The 15,416-nt window shown below is 56.9% G+C and overlaps 1 protein-coding gene across 1 annotated transcript in view; it reads left to right on the forward strand.

Moving 5' to 3' along the window:
- The first annotated feature begins 1,690 nt into the window (after positions 1–1,690).
- P3H2 (prolyl 3-hydroxylase 2) overlaps positions 1,691–15,416 on the forward strand; it is a 68,627-nt gene continuing 54,901 nt past the window's right edge. The window contains exon 1 of the mRNA XM_077348006.1: positions 1,691–2,443. Coding sequence (XP_077204121.1) covers positions 1,997–2,443 — 447 coding nt within the window. The 5' untranslated portion in view covers positions 1,691–1,996. The remainder of the gene's footprint in view (positions 2,444–15,416) is intronic.

Raw genomic sequence — 15,416 nt, forward strand, 5'->3', positions numbered from 1 at the left:
GCGGAAGAGCTCCGTTTTGCAGGCCCTGCAGAATGCTGGAAACTCCCGCAGGGCCTGCAGCTCCTCCGGGAGCTCATTCCACCAGGTGAGGGCCAGCACTGAAAAGGCCGTGGCCCTAGTTCAGGCCAGGTGCGCTTCCCTAGGGCCAGGAATGACCAACAAATTAGGACCAGCAGAGCGTAAAGCCCTGTGGGGGGCATAGGGCGACAGGCGGATCCTGAGCGTGATGCTGAGTCAAGCACACCACATCCATGAAGAGGGGCAGGTTGGTTGCAGTGCCGATCAGAGTCCTCCTGAGCCTAAGTGGGGGTTACTTCCAAGTAAGCCTATTTAGGGCTGGGCTGCCAGCGTGCTAGGGCCTCCCTTCTGGGCCTGTACCTACAGGGGGCATGTGGGGGCAGGCAGAACTCTGGAATTTCCCCCCGGAGCAGTTAAAGTACTAATTCATAGGAATCTCCCCACCCTTCCCTTTCTCTTGCTTGCTCTCACAGCCGTATGCTTTCCCCGTCTCTTTGGAGAGGGACATAGTTGCGCATTACACATTGACATGGGCACAGATCAGGGTTGTGGACAGCATTGCCCCCTCCCCCCATGCCCCCGAAGAGCAGATGGGGCTGGCTGTGCTACGGCCACAGGCGTTCCTTTTGCAGTCCCCACCCCCGCCCTGGTACATTTTTAACACTGGAGGTGTTTGAAGCCCGTCCTGCTTCTCATTTCCTAGCTGTACATTCCTGCACAAAACGCTGACCTTTTAAAAACATTAGAAACATTAAGAAGGCCCTACAAAATGTGAGTCACCCTTTCCAACGGGAACGGACAGCGATTCGACAGGCTGCATAAAGGTGCCTTTGGAAAACAGCCCAGCGCTTGCCTGAACACCTCTCCCATGCGCCACACGGGACAGAATTCGGGATCACGCATTGTTACCTGACTTCAGAGGGGGATTTGCTGCCGGCTGCACTGCAGGATGAAATTTGACGACTGCCACCCAGAAGGCCTCGGGAGAACAAGTACTGCTCATAGCGCTCCCTATGCAGCCTCTTGGGTTGTGGCTCATCAGTGGGGCAGTGTCAAGACGGGTTCAGGGGGGTCCCCGTGTTGGTCTGAAGCAGCAGAACAATGTCTCACACCCAACATAAAACTTGACTGGTCTTGAAGGTGCTGCTGGAGTCCGACTCTGTTGTGGCCAATCAAATGATCTCCCTCCTGTCACAGGAACGTGAGCGTCTTGCTTTCCAGGCAGATGTGACCGAGCTCTTTGAACTCTTCCCCAGCTGAGATGGAGGGGAGTGAAAGCTGAGACAGAAATCCTCGGGGGGATTCCCCAACCAGTCTGCATGACCCTCCTGCTGACTGGGCCACAGATGGGCTATTCTTCTATGGTGCCTGGGGGCAATGGAATGAAGGGGAAGCTCTGGGTTCCACCTGCCCCCTCCTGGGCAGACAAAAACAGGCCAGCTGTGCCCACAAGTTACAGGGAAGTCTTGTGCTGTGTCCATGGGGCAGGCGATGGTTCCTCGCAGGTGGGGGGCCTAATTCTGGGCGTGGCCCCCGTGCTTAGCCAGCGGCCTGTGCAATTGGGATGCCCACATGTCACTTGGTCATTGGGGGTCACCTTCTCCACGGTCGAGCCCCAGCCCCAGCGGGAGCCCGGACAGCCTGGCCTGGAGGTCCAAGCTAGCCTACGAAGAAGGAGGCTCAGCAGCAGCAGCAGCAAGGCGCAGCACGGCCGCCCGCCCCGCCTTCCCCACCCGCGACGGCCAGGGGAGCCGAGCCGGGAGCGGGGGGCGGCCGGCAGGCGGCGGGGCGGGGCCGAGCGGAGCGGAGCGGAGCGGCTCAGAGCGGCCGGCGCTTCCCGGGCCGCCGGTTGAGGAGCCTTGTGCGGTGCGCGCCGCCTGCCCGGGACTGCCTGGAGCCCGCCCTCCCGCCCTCCCTCCCTCCCCGCCCGGGGGCCGGCGGCGTCCGGCCTCCGTCCCTGCCTCGCTGCCCGCGGACGATGCTGCCCTCGCCGGGCCTCGGCGGGCTGCTGCTGGGGCTGCTGCTGGGGCTGCTGCTGCTGGGGGCCGGGCTGGGGGCGGCGTGCCCCGAGGCGGAGGACGAGGACGAGGCTTCGGCGTCCCCGGAGCTGCCCTTCGACGAGCTGTACGCGGCCGGCGTGGAGGCGCACTCGCGGGGGGACTTCGCGGGCGCCGTGCGCTGCCTGGAGCGGGCTCTGAGCGCCCACCGGCGCCTGCGAGAGGGGCGCGTGTCGTGCGGGCTCCGCTGCCGCCGGGAGGCGCCCTTCCGGCCCGCCGACGACCTGCCCGCCGCCCGCGCCGCCCTCCGCCGCGCCCGCTGCCTCCGCGCCTGCCGCCCGCGCCCGCCGCCCGCCGCCAGCCACGAGGTGCGCGCCGACTTCCAGCGCCGCCTGCCCTACAGCTACCTGCAGCGCGCCTACATCCAGGTAAGGCCACCGCCCACCTGCCCCACCGCTCCCCAGGGACACCCCGCGGGAACCGCCCTCCTCTCCCTGCCCCGCTCTTGGAAAGAGGCACGGGGCATTTGGTCCTCGGGCGCCCCTCCCGCCCTGCCCGGGACATCTGAAGGCATCAAGCGAGCGGTGCGGAACGGCGCAGAGCTGCGAGGGAAGTTCCCCGCCCCCCTGAGCTCGGGAAAGAACTGCTGTCCCGGCCACAGAGACGCTTTCCCGTCGCCCCTCCCGGTCAGCCGGCTGAAGCCCCCAACGGTGGCCTTGGGCTCCCTGTCGAAAGTCCTTGCCGGCCCCTCCCCCCCGCCTCTTTTCCCCACCCATTTGGTACCCAGCACGGGTCCGGCGTCTGCAGTGCATCTAGACAGCTCCCCTCCCCGGTCATCTCTCCGGCCTGATGCTCGGGTCTGTTCCTCCCAGCCTCCCCCCCCCCCAGGATATCTAAGAGGTGGCTACATCCAGGAGATCTGCCTTTGTGCTCACCTGTATGACTGCGGATTGCATGGTCTTCTTAGTGGCTTCTGGGTGGCTGTTACAGTCCAGGGCAGGTGTCCACAGACCCTCAGGTTTCTGACAGCCCCCGCCCCCTGCGGACTCCCTTGGTAGTACTCCCTCTCCCGTGCTCCCTGCTGCACGCATTGCCTGCACCGGTGCCCCTGGGGAAGGGCTGCAGGCAAGCTGGCTGAGGCATGCAGGGGGGGGGGGAGAAGGAGGGCAGGGGTCCCCAGTGGTGGGCGGAGGAGAGGGCTGGGGAAATGCCCCTGTGGAAATAGGGAGCCCCCTGCGCCCACTGCCTTCCCACAGGTGCTGTTCTTCCTGTCAAAATCGCCTCCTTCCCCCGATGCTTTTCTTCAGGGCAGGTGGAGTCTGCAGCCAGTCGACCAGCCAGGCAGCACCTCTCTGTGCCCAGGGGGGAGCCAAGGGGTGCAGGGCCCCCTTGCCTGGGGGAGAAGCAGCCTCCGAAGGGCTTCCGTCCCACTCAGCTTCTGCTTGGAGGCGCAAAAGAATCCCATTTGCTGCGCCAGTCATCGGAAGAGGCCAGCGGGATGCGGCGGTGCTGGGAAGGGCCAGCCCGGCTGCTCTTTTGGTCCGATGCTTGGCAGTGTCCCCGCCGGTCTCTTCCGTGCCGTTTTCCGCTCGCTGCGCTTGGCCTCCTCGGAGCCGCCAGGAGTGGGACGAGGCTCCGGGGTCTCCCGTGTGGCGGGAATGGCAGTGCAGCGCAGGGGGAGTCGAGGAGGAGAGGTGGCCGGACCCGTTGAGTTTGCAGCTGTCCCAGGAGGAGGCCTGGCTGGAACGCCGTTTCCCAAGTGTGTCCTTCTAGCCGGCGGCTGGGTGCTCTTTGCACGGCTGAATCCTGCCCCTCCTCTGGCCCTGTGAGGTCCCAAAGGTCGTGCTTTGCAGGAGGTGGACCACTGATCGGAAGTGACTCCCCCTCCGGTCCCAGCCTGGACAGCCAACTTCTTTGAGTGACGGGACTGTACCCCAGGGTGAGAAGAGCTTGCCACTTTGCGGGGTTGTGGGGAAATGACCCCACCGCTGCAGGAAGCACAGAGGGGGAGGGAGAAACATCTGGGGCAGGGGCCCATGAGAGGCTCTTAGCCACAAGGGATAGAGGGAACTCTCGTTGGGGGGCAGAGATGCTCTGTCTTCTGGGTGCTTGGGGGGCCACAGTGGGAGGGCTCCTGGGGTTCTGGCCCTGCACTTCCTGAGGGCACCTGAGGGATTCGGGATGCTGCTGTGGCACAGAGGGCGGGACTAGATATGGGCCACTGGCCTGATCCAATCTGGTTCCTCTTATGTTCTTGAGAGCAGAAGTTCAGGAGTGTCTTTGAGCCATGAAGGAGAGATGGAATACTCTGTCTGGGGCAGGGATGCTCTGTAGTGCTTGAGGGGCCACAGTAGGAGGGCTACTGGAGTTCTAGCCCTGCTGGTGGACCTCCTGAGGGCCCTGGGTTTTGGCCCCTATGTGACCCAGTACTGGACTGGATGGGCCATTGGCCTGATCCAACAGGGCCCTTGTAAGACAAAGTTTTCCTCTGTGTGCAAGCTTAAGGGTGAATGACTCATGGTGTACATGTGCAATGGTCCAGGAGGTGCCATCTAATGTGGGTGTGAGGTCAGCCGGGGTCTCCATGTTTCTAGAGCTGGTGGTCCCTTTTCTAATACCGACCTGGGGTGATGGACACAGTCCCAAAAAGGGCTGCTGCAGGGGGCAGAGCCAGCCACAAAACATCAGGGACCAAAATTCTATAGAAGCCCAATCCTAGCATCTCAGGGAGCAGCTGTGTTTTACCTTTAAATCCACATAGCCAATCACAAGCTCTGTTGGGGGAAAGCTGCACCTAGCCCCACCCACTTTCCAAAAACACTTGGTGGGCCCCAGAGAAGGTTTCAATGGGTACCATCATGCTCACAGGCACCACACCGGGGACACCTGATGTGGACAAAAGACGCACTGGGCCACAGGTTGCACTGGTGCATACTGGAGAGTGCGCCGTACATGGAATGTGCATGAAAACACATGTCTTTGAATGTCTGCAGGAGTGCTTGGGGCGGTTTGGCACAGATTGGGAAAATGTGGATTACAGAAGGGACAATTTGGATCAGGACGGAAGTCCATCATGGAACCAGTTTGTAGCAGAGAGGCCAAGGTTTACATAGGAGGAGCCCTGCTGGATCAGACCAGGGAGGGACCATTTCGTCCAGCCTCCTGTCTTGCCCAGGGGCTGAGGGGGTGACCCGACTCACAGAAGCCTGCAAGATCTAAAGGTCTCTCTCTGCTTCCCGCTGGATAAAATTTGAGTGGACTGAAACCTTTAAGATTAACAGAATTATTCGGCAACCTCTGTGTCCTGCTTGGGGACTTCCGTCCCAGCGTCTCTGAGGAAGTGTGCCTGCACACGAAAGGTTAGGCCTAGGATCCAACTTTGGGGTCCTCACGAGGCCCCGGGGCCCAGACTGTCTGCTGCTGCGTCAGACCGACACGGCGACCCGCCCTGCGAATCCTGTCTTGTTCCCGCCACTAAGCCACGTCCTTCGTAGGCAAACCCTGCGCAAAGAGAGGGATTATATTTTTATTTTTATTTTCTTTAGCAAGTGACCTGCAGGGAAGGGCCCAGGCGGACCTTGCTGTGGGGCTCAACGGCAGCTTGACCTGGCTTAGTCTCTGGAAAGCTGAAAAGGAAATGAGATTAGGGGAGGCTTCCTGCTCCGGATCCCAGACAATCCCTTGGCCAGGAATGTGTGGCCGTTGGGAGGGGGGGGAGGGCCTGTGCTTTCGGCTTCTTTGTCTGGTTTGTTTCGTGGTTGGTTGGCCAGCCTGCCTGCCTGCCTGGAGCAGGCCCCCTTCCTCTGCCTCTCGGTGACCTCCTCTTAGCTCGCTTGCAGCTGCCAAGGTCACAGTAACTCCTTGGGGAAATCAGCGGTTGGCTGGGAGAGCCCCAGAGGTATCCCCCCCCAGGCTCCCCCATCACGGAGGCCCAATTTATTTGCTTTTTCCCACACAGAAAGCTGTTTACAGACTTCTGCCCTTTGATACTCTCTAGGGATGGGCACCAACCAGTTCATGATCCAAAATTCTGTACAAACTTGGCCCGGCCTGGTTCAGGACTGTTTGGCTGTTTGGGCCATTTAAGCCTAACAGCTGAGTGGGGGTGGGGTGTCTGTCTGTCAGTTGTTAGACTTAAATGGCTGTGAGCCATTAAACACGTCCATTTCGCCACCCTTTGTTTAGAAAGGGGTAGTTCAGTTTGGGAAACTTCTGGGCTGCACTCAACCAGAACGTTTATGTATTTATGTCTTCATTTATTGGCTGCCTCTGCCTGCAAGCTGGCTTGGGCAGTGAACAGCATAAAAACCTGTACAAACATAGTTAAATCAATTAAAACAGTAATTTGAATTAGCAACGCAGGAGCTAGTGCTTCAGATTTTAAGTTCGAGCCCATCACTGATATTCACAACAGCCTGGAGAGGTGGGCTGAGAGAGAACCTGACCCAGAGTCATCCCACAAGCTGCACAGGAGGGTGGATTCGAACCAGGGCCTGTTGCTGACGAGTGTTTCAAGGAGCATCAAGTTTGCAAGAGTGTCTTTGCATGCACACGGGGGGGGGGGAGTCAAATGGGTCTGGAACCAGCCTGTCTAGGGCCCATATCCAGCCCATGTCATGACCTGTATTGCCAGAAGACAGAGCAATTGGGATGTGAGAGTCCTGCATACTGCAGGGGGTTGGACTAGATGAGATCAGTTCCCTGGAGAAAACAGCCATTCTGGAGGGTGGCTCGGGGGCATCACACACAACTGCCCACCCTAGACTCCACCCCCAAAATCTCCAAGAATTCCCCAGGCTTGTCAACCCTGAGATCTGCATTTCGTTTGCAGACAGAGATTCCTGTGTGCAGAAAGTAAGACATATCCCTGGGGGTGGGGTGGGGGGGGGGCACAGAATGCTCCCTGCCACACCCTCCAGTGTTAAACCCAGGAAAGGCAGGTTCCCCAGGAGAGTGCCCGGTTCCTTTGGGGCCCCATCCATGTAGGTCCGAGCCGTGTGGGTTGGGGTCCTTCTCTGGAGTTCTCCTCCTTTCTTGGGTCCCTTTGAAGTGGTACCATGGAGGCAGAGGGGACTCACCCTGTTCCCACCCCAGTTTGGCAGCTGTGGAGTGGTTCCCTGTGCCTCTCAAAATTAGAGGGCCCTGGGGGAGCACCCTTTGAAGGAACCAAAGTGCCCAGTGCGGCTGAGAGTGAACTCCCTTGAGGAAGAGAGGCTGCACTGCCCGTGTGCTGGACATCTCCCGGTGGCGTGCATGCACAACCCCGGATTCTTTGTTGTCCTGTTTCAGCCAGTTGACTCAGCTCCGTGCTGCTTTTGGACTGAGTGGAGGCCACTCTATCGGTGGCTCCTGAACGTGTCCGGGTGCCCGCACAGGCTTCTGGTCCGTTCCGTACCTCCTGTTCTCCCAAAGCTCTCTCTTGGGGGAGAAGGCACCACCTTGAGCGTGGCGCAGGGCTGACGCGGGGGAATTGCTGATATGCTTCTGCCCCAGCCCGGAGCTCCTTGTGCTGCCTGCCGTGAGTCAGCAGAAATGCCTGGCCAAGAATAACGAGTGGTTTTCATGGGAAAGGTTAAAGGGCCTTCAATTAGCAAAGAATATTTCTCTTGTTCGTCTCCCTGCTCCGGCTTTCTCTCCTGGGGCTGTGCCCGGCAGCCTTAAAATCAGTTCAAAGGTTTGGTTTCCCGGTGTGAGCTCTGGGACATATTTGGGCATGCTTTGAAATGCGCACTTGCCATACGGGGTCTGGTTTCGCGTTGGGCTTTTGTTGTGTGCGCACTGCAGCCTTCCAGCCCAGTCTGCATACAGGGGCTTTCTCCCTTTGAGGCACTCACTTAACCAGAGCCTGTGCAGCCTTTAGTAGTCCCTTAATGGTTATGTTCTTAAACTGACTCTGCTAAGGTTCAAAAACATCCTGTCCTAAATCTTCAAGTGCACGCCTTTTCTCTCACTGCCACCCCCCCTGCTGGTGCCTGGTTTGTACTGGCATGCAGAGCATCTACATGGGTCTCAGAAGGTCCCAGGTTCAATCCCCGCAAGACCAGGCAGGAGACAGAAAACCTCTCTGTGACCATTTCCACATGACCTTGTTTTAGCCTCATTTTCGACTTCCTTGGGATGCTGCGGGTTGACTCTAGCGTTTCCAGATTTGGACTTTCCTCTCCTCATTTCCCAGGCGGAGGCTGATGGAGGCAGCTTCCCATCATGCTTTGCTCCCTTCCTCTTTTCAAAGAAGTGTCTTTTTTGCAAAATGGCGCCTCCTTTTCCCTTTGTTTTTGTTGCGCCCCTTGAACCTGGGACCTGCTGCCTGCCAAGCAGAGGCCCTGCTACAGAACCAGGGGCCCTCCCCACATACACATGCTGTCTGCTGAATCTTGGTCCCTCAAGGTCACCCACCGTCATCTACTCAGACTGTCAGCAGCTCTCCAGGGTCTCAAGCACGGAGGTCTTTCCCATCCCCTCCTGCCTGGACCTTCTGACTGTAGATGCTTCTGGGGATTGGACCCGGGACCTTCTGCAGCATCCAGTTCATCAGCTTAGTGCAGGGGGTTGGACTAGATGACCCATGAGATCCCTTCCAAATCTATGATTCAATCTCTATAAGAGATTGGTCCACCCAGGTCAGCTTCCCCTTGCTTTTAATTGTTCCTTACAGACTACCTACACTGCAGGTTTCTAAGCCAGCCTAGTGCAGTGGTTAGGAGTGGCAGCCTCTAATCTGGAGACCCAGGTTTGATTCCCTACTCCTCCACATGCAGCTAGCTGGGTGACTTTGGGCAGTCACAGTTCTCTTATGTTTTTTTCTCATAGAACAGTTCTCTTAGAGCTCTCCAAGCCTCACCTACCTCACAGAGTGTCTATTGTGGGGAGAGGAAGGGAAGGCGATTCTAAGCCGTTTTGAGACTCCTTCAGGCAGTGAAAAGTGTATGAAAGCGCATACCCTGCTTCTGGCAGTGTAGAAAAACCAACTCTTCTTCTAATAAAGAGGACGGTTTTATAAACCTCCGGAAGAAGTTCCTGACAGTTAGAGCGGTTTCTCAGTGGAACAGGCTTCCTCGGGAGGTGGTGGGTTCTCCATCTTTGGAGGTTTTTAAGCAGAGGCTGGAGAGCCATCTGTTGGAGAGGCTGATTCTGGGAAGGCTCAAGGGGGGGGGTGGCAGGTGACAGTGGGTGAGCGAGAGGGTTGTGAGTGTCCTGCATAGTGCAGGGGGCTGGACTAGATGACCCAGGAGGTTCCTTCCAACTATGATTCTATATGTCATTGTCTCAGATACGAAATGGAGCTCCTGAGATCGGAAATGGGATTCCATAAAGAAGATGTAGAAGTAACATGCAGCGTGTCTCTCCAAGAATATTTTCAACCCAGTTATGTGCGTTCTTCATACACAGGGGTGAGGGGTGGGGATCCTGTTTCAATTTGCCTGGGTCCCTTGGGAATGAGAAGAAACTGTTCCACAGGCTGACTCCCACCTTCATAATGATGTGCAGTTCTTAATTTTTTTTAAAAAAGGAACCAGAGGGGGGCAACTCATTTGATGCCTTTTGGGGGGGGGCATGTCTGCTGGGCTAGAAATGCTAAAGCAAACAGTAATTGCCGTAATGATAAGCAACTGGCAGCATTCCTGGCATTTAGCTCTTGAGTAATTGTGCTCAGCTGGTGAAGAAGGGAGGGAGTTCTTGGAAACAGCTGTCCTTTGGGGTCCTCAGCCCCAGATAAACCATTATTCTGGGACTGAAATTTAGCCCAAGGCCCTGAGGCTACTTGGTCCTGACTGGGCTCCCACAGGCCCGGCTGATTCATTATTTCTCAAGGTCTCCCCGGGGAGGGGGGGGGGGTTTCACAGGAATCAAGAGGAGCTGAGTTTCTAATGGGGAGCATTTGTTTCTGCAGCTTTCTAGCTGTTGTGTTGAAACAGGAGTGTGCTTTTGGTGACCTCTTGGCCATCTGGCCTTGTAGTAACTTAGGAGGAATGTAAGTGGGCCTTTCTGCTGAATAAGAGTGAGCCGTGTGGCGTCTGCAGGAGGGTAACAGAACTCTGTGACTTCTGAGAGAGACAGGGAGACGAGGCGTCCAGCAGCTGCCCAAAGCAGCTGGCAAAGAAGATGAAATGGTTGCCGTTGCAAAGTCCCGGCCACGGTGACTGGCTCTCTTGGAATGGCAGCAGCTCTGCAGGGCGTCCAGCACCGAGGTCTTTCCCATCCCCTCCTGCGTGGACCGTCTGACCGTAGATGCTGCCAGGGATTGGACCCGGGACCTTGTACAGCATCCAGTTCATCAGCTTCTCTTTGCATTTATGGTTACTTTCCAGGATCTGCCTCCTTTGCCATCTTCTGGGTCCTTCTCTGTGCTCCAGAAGCCCTCCCTGCCCCGCTCTCCATGGAAGTGCTCTGCCGGCCGAATATGCAGCCAGGGAGCCCCAGTCCCTAATCTTTAATGGGGTGAAAAAAGTCTCCGCCAGGGAGCTCTGGGGAGGGAGCTCTGGGGAGGCCCTGCGTGGCTTGCTCAGTGGGTGTGGCCAGGGGCCGACTCAGGCAGGAGGAATGCCAGCGCCAGCTGCTTGGTCTCGTGGGTGTCAGGGCGAGCTGAGCACATTGGCGCTCCGTATGTACGTGGGAGGCCTTTCCGCAGCATCCTTGGGGATCACAAAGGGACATGTCTAGACCGGGTGGGAATGGAGCATTTGGCGGGGGGGGGGGAGGGAGAGTTGAAATTTCACTAACCCAATCAAACTTCTCAGCTTCGTAAGAACAGGTCGCACTCACAGAGAAATTGCAAGGCATATTTTTGTACCTGGAATCCTGAGATCATTGCATGAGAGGAGGGTGCAGAAATACAATTTTGAATAAAATTCATAGGGTGTCCAGGGCTTTGAACAAGAGGCAGGCAAATAAGGGCCCTCTTTGGGGGAACTGCAGGGCAAAGGCTAGATTAGGATTCTAGAGGAAGGAACAGAAACCACGGCTGTTTTGCTTGGAAGTTCAAACCAGCATCAGAGCCCAGGCAATTAGTAGGGTGGCCCAGCCCCCCTGACCCCAGGCAGGGGATGGAGAGGTGGAAATTTGGGGATGGATCCTGGGGAGGATGGGGTTGACAGTGAGCCCTCCAGTTTCTCTACATCCCTCTGGAGCCAGTTTGGTGTAGTGGTTAGGAGTGCCGACTTCTAATCTGGCATGCCAGGTTCGATTCTGCGCTCCCCCACATGCAACCAGCTGGGTGACCTTGGGCTAGTCACAGCACTGATAAAACTGTTCTGACCGGGCAGTGATATCAGGGCTCTCTCAGCCTCACCCACCCCACAGGGTGTCTGTTGTGGGGAGAGGAAAGGGAAGGCGACTGTAAGCCGCTTTGAGCCTCCTTTGGGTAGGGAAAAGCGGCATATAAGAACCAACTCTTCTTCTTCTTCTTCTTCTTCTTCATCATCATTCATCATCATCTTCTTCATCATCAACTGGGGTGCCCAAAACTGAACAGAGGACTCTACGTGAGGCTGAACCAATACTTTATTGTTTTGAGCTCATAAAGGCAGACCGAAATGGCTTAAGGATATCCAAAACCAAGCCAGAAATTAAGCCCAAAACAGAAGCGATGTCTCCCACGAGCTCTTTGGGTGCTTCCTTGGATTTCAGAGCGGGGCAGCTGGAAGAAACACGGCCTGCGGCACCAGCCCTGCTGTTGGCCTGGGAAGCTTGCCTGTGCCCCAGAGGGGAGGGGGCCGGCGGCAGGGCTGCAATGGCTCTTCCCACACGTGTGCAGGCAGGAATGCGTTTGTGGTGTTTGCAGATTGTGGCCCTCAGCCAGACCTGCTGGCAGCTGGTGTTACACAACAAGCATCAGCCGAGGCAATGACTTATGGATGGGTAGCTGGCTGGCGACAGAAGGGTGGGAAGGGGCGGGGGCATGCGGATGAAAGCGGGAGCACTTGAACTGTGGGATTTGCTACCAGAGGAGATGGCTTTTAAAGGGGGACTAGGCAGGTGCATGGAGGAGAGGTCCCGCGGTGGCTACTAGCCATGGGGGCTGAGGAACTGATCCTCTGAATCCAAGAGCCAGGAGGCAAGATCAGGGGAAGGCCTGATGGACGCCCTCCCAGCCCTCCACCTGCATTCAGCTGGGACTGAATAATAACTCTTGCTGGTGTTTTGATAGCACCAAACTCGCCATCTGATAGACCAGAGCTAGTGTTGCCAAAGGAATGTGCAGCTGCAGGGGCCAAAATTAAGGCTTATGGGGCTGTTTCCATTAATTAAATACTTCAGAAGAGCCCTGCTGGGTCAGGCCAGGAAGGAGGGTCCCTCCAGTCCCTTAGAAGGACCCCAGAAGAGCCCTGCTGGGTCAGGCCAGGGAGGGTCCCTCCAGTCCAGCCTCCCGTCTCACCCAGGGGCCAGCCAGTTCCTCTGCAGGGCCAGCCACAGGGCAGGGAGGCCGAGGCCTTCCCCTGAGAAGACCCTCAGAAGAGCCCTGCTGGGTCAGGCCAGGGAGGGTCCCTCCAGTCCAGCCTCCCGTCTCACACAGGGGCCATTTGTGTGATGAGTGTTTGCTTCATCCCTGAAGGAATTTGTTCCATCTCAATTTCATTCTTGCACTTTGGCCCCATTCAAACAGCCTTGTTGATCCATTTTAGTCGCTGGTTCCTAACACATTTTTGTGCCATTTCTGGTGCAACTGTTTTAGCAACTGGCTGCTAATGGATTTAATTTCATTTACTTTCCATACATAGCTGCTTGCATCTGCTTAGCAAAAGGGTAAATGCCTTTCTCCCATTTTCACCTTTTAGAGTCATAAAGTCATTGAGCTGGAAGGGGCCTCCAGGGTCATCTAGTCCATCTCGCTGCATAATGCTGGAAATTCACAACTACCATCCCACTGACAGTGACCCTAATTCCGTGTCCAGATGATAACCCCCCCCCCAAAGAAACCCAGAATCCCTGGAGGAAATTTGCCTCCTGACTCCAAAGTGGCTATTGGCCTTTCCCTGGGCATGCAAGGAAGGCCTACAAGAGCCAAACATGGGCACAGTCCCTTCTCCCCACCCACACCACAATCTGTGGTGTCCTGCTTTATACATCTGCGGCCCTTCTATTTGCGCTGCACTTCCCCCTGCCCCTTTTCAACACACCATCTTCCTCAGACTTTTTTATTCTCACAGGCTAAGTGGAGCGCTATAGGGCTAGCTCACAGCTGCCCCGCTGAGATACTGTATCGTTCTAGCACTATAGAGCTCAACTTTCTTCCACAAAATCCAGGAAAGGGGTGGTTGGAGGGGAGCGTGGAGCCCTTTCAAAAGGGTCGGCTGCTTCCGGTTAGAAGGGGAAGGATTGAAATGTGGACTTCGCTGCCAGAGGATGCAGTGACAACCCCAGGTGCTATGGGTCTTGTCCATGTCCGTAACGCCCCCGGGCATCATGGCTTCAGAGCCAGTCTCCATGGAACGGGCCCTAGGGTGACCCTCCTCTCCGACCTCCCTCCCTCACAGGCCCTGGGCGTCCCGTGCAAATTAACCCTGGCAAGAGAGCGTTTCCTCGGACGGAGGGATATCCGTGGGCCGGCATTCAGCACGCTGCATCTCTGCTACTTTACTCGGCCTCCTTCTGCTTTCACCAGCTCTTTCCAGATACTTTCTGACCTGGGCGACTTGTGGCTGGACTTTGTAAAAGTCACTTGAAGTTTTCTTGGAGCTGGGAGAGCTGCGTTCGAGATCAGGCCAAAGCACCACTTTGGGCGGATTGTGAGCCTGGAAAGCGGACCCGGGGCAGACATCTGTTCTTGCTGCCTTCCTCACGTCGGTCAGGGGTACGCAGGGCGGTGGCGCTGTGCCCTTGAAACGAGAGCCTTCCGATAAGGAATTAATGGTTTTCCAGCTGAAAAACCCTCTCGCTTGCATTCCTCCCCCTGGCGTAAATATAGAGCGGTTAATTCCTCCTCTTTAACTCAGTAGAGTCCAGAGAGTCTCCCCCAACCAAGTCCTGTTTTTAGATGCAGCAGCCATTCCTGGAGGGTGGAGGTTTCCAGGGAAGGTTGCCCCAACAGCGCATGATGGCCGTGGGAGGTGAAAACTCCATGTGGAATCAAGAGGCAATGAGGACGTGCTGTTTTCTTTGCTTTTCCTTCTGCAGCCATGAGGTCCAGACGTTTGCACAAAAATGCTTACAAATTAGCATTCTCAAGTCTGAAATAAAATCCGCAGGCTTCAAGAAGAGCCTCAGAGGTCATGCACAGGGCATTCAGAAGGTCCCAGGCTCAGTCCCCAGCATCTCCAGGGCAGGAGGGGACGGGAAAGACTTCTGCCGGAGACCCCGGAGAGCAGGTGCTGGTGTGGGGAGGGTCAGATTCGGCGTTTTCATAGGTGTTCGTGTGAAAACCATTAACTTGGGGAAGCGGCCGTCGGTCCAGAACGTGGCTCAGTGGCAGAGCCTCTGCTTGCCTTGCAGGAGGTCCCAGGCTCAGTCAGGTGGACTTCCAACGTTGACGTGGACTGTGGGTCTGCCTTGCATGTAAGGCTCACGCCTCTCCCCCTCTCCTGGGTGGCTGAGTTCAACACCCAGGGTCAGCCCTCATGTGCCCCATGCTCTTCAGGGGTGTTTCCACATTCCCGACCCGGGCAGCTTCCCCAGAGTGAGGCCAACACGGCCCACCTCAGGCGGCACAAGCAAGCCAGCAGGTGAGCGGTGAGTTTTCCACGGAGGCTCATTTCGGACACTGACCTCACTGCCCGGCTGGATGACGGGAGAGCCCTGCAAGGCAGCCAGCGAATTCCGGGCCCTGCAGCGCTGATGGGATGAACAGGCGTGCGCCGGCCTTGGCCTTGGCCTGGCTTTCGAGAGACACAGCAAATTCCTGGGCAAGCGGACGCTTCCTTCCCCTCCACAGACAGGGCAGAAATGTCTCTGGGGCCTCATGCGAGACCCAGGGAAGGGCAAACATCCTGTCTCTGTCGGCCCGGGCCCTGGAGCCTTTTCTCTCGGCCGCTCCCGGAAATCTGGAGCCACACTCCTGGGGCTCTGAGCCCTCCGCCAGAAGTCTGGCTTTCCTCTTCGCCTTTTTGCTGCTTGAAAGAGAACGTTGCCCCCCCCCCCCGAGCCCCTCTCCTCCTCTCATAACTCTGAGGCTACTCAATAAAAATGATCAGCTTATTGGTTGGCAGTGGGCAGACGGGGGGGGGGGAGGGTGTTATGCAAGGGATGTTAGCTCTGCTGGTTGGCAGCAGAACAGCCCGATCCAAGTCCAGGGGCTCCTTGAGAGCAACAAGTCCTTCCGGGGTTGATCAACCCATCTAACAATCAGGAGGCCGTAAGCAGAGACGCAAAATCCAGTCCAGGAGTCCAGGAGCTCTCCTTAGAGGCCGACCTTCAGGGCAGGCACTTTTGAGAGTCACGGTGTTGTCATTTGTGTGTAGAAGCAGA

Source organism: Paroedura picta, chromosome 8, assembly GCF_049243985.1.
Source record: "Paroedura picta isolate Pp20150507F chromosome 8, Ppicta_v3.0, whole genome shotgun sequence".
NCBI lineage: Eukaryota > Metazoa > Chordata > Lepidosauria > Squamata > Gekkonidae > Paroedura > Paroedura picta.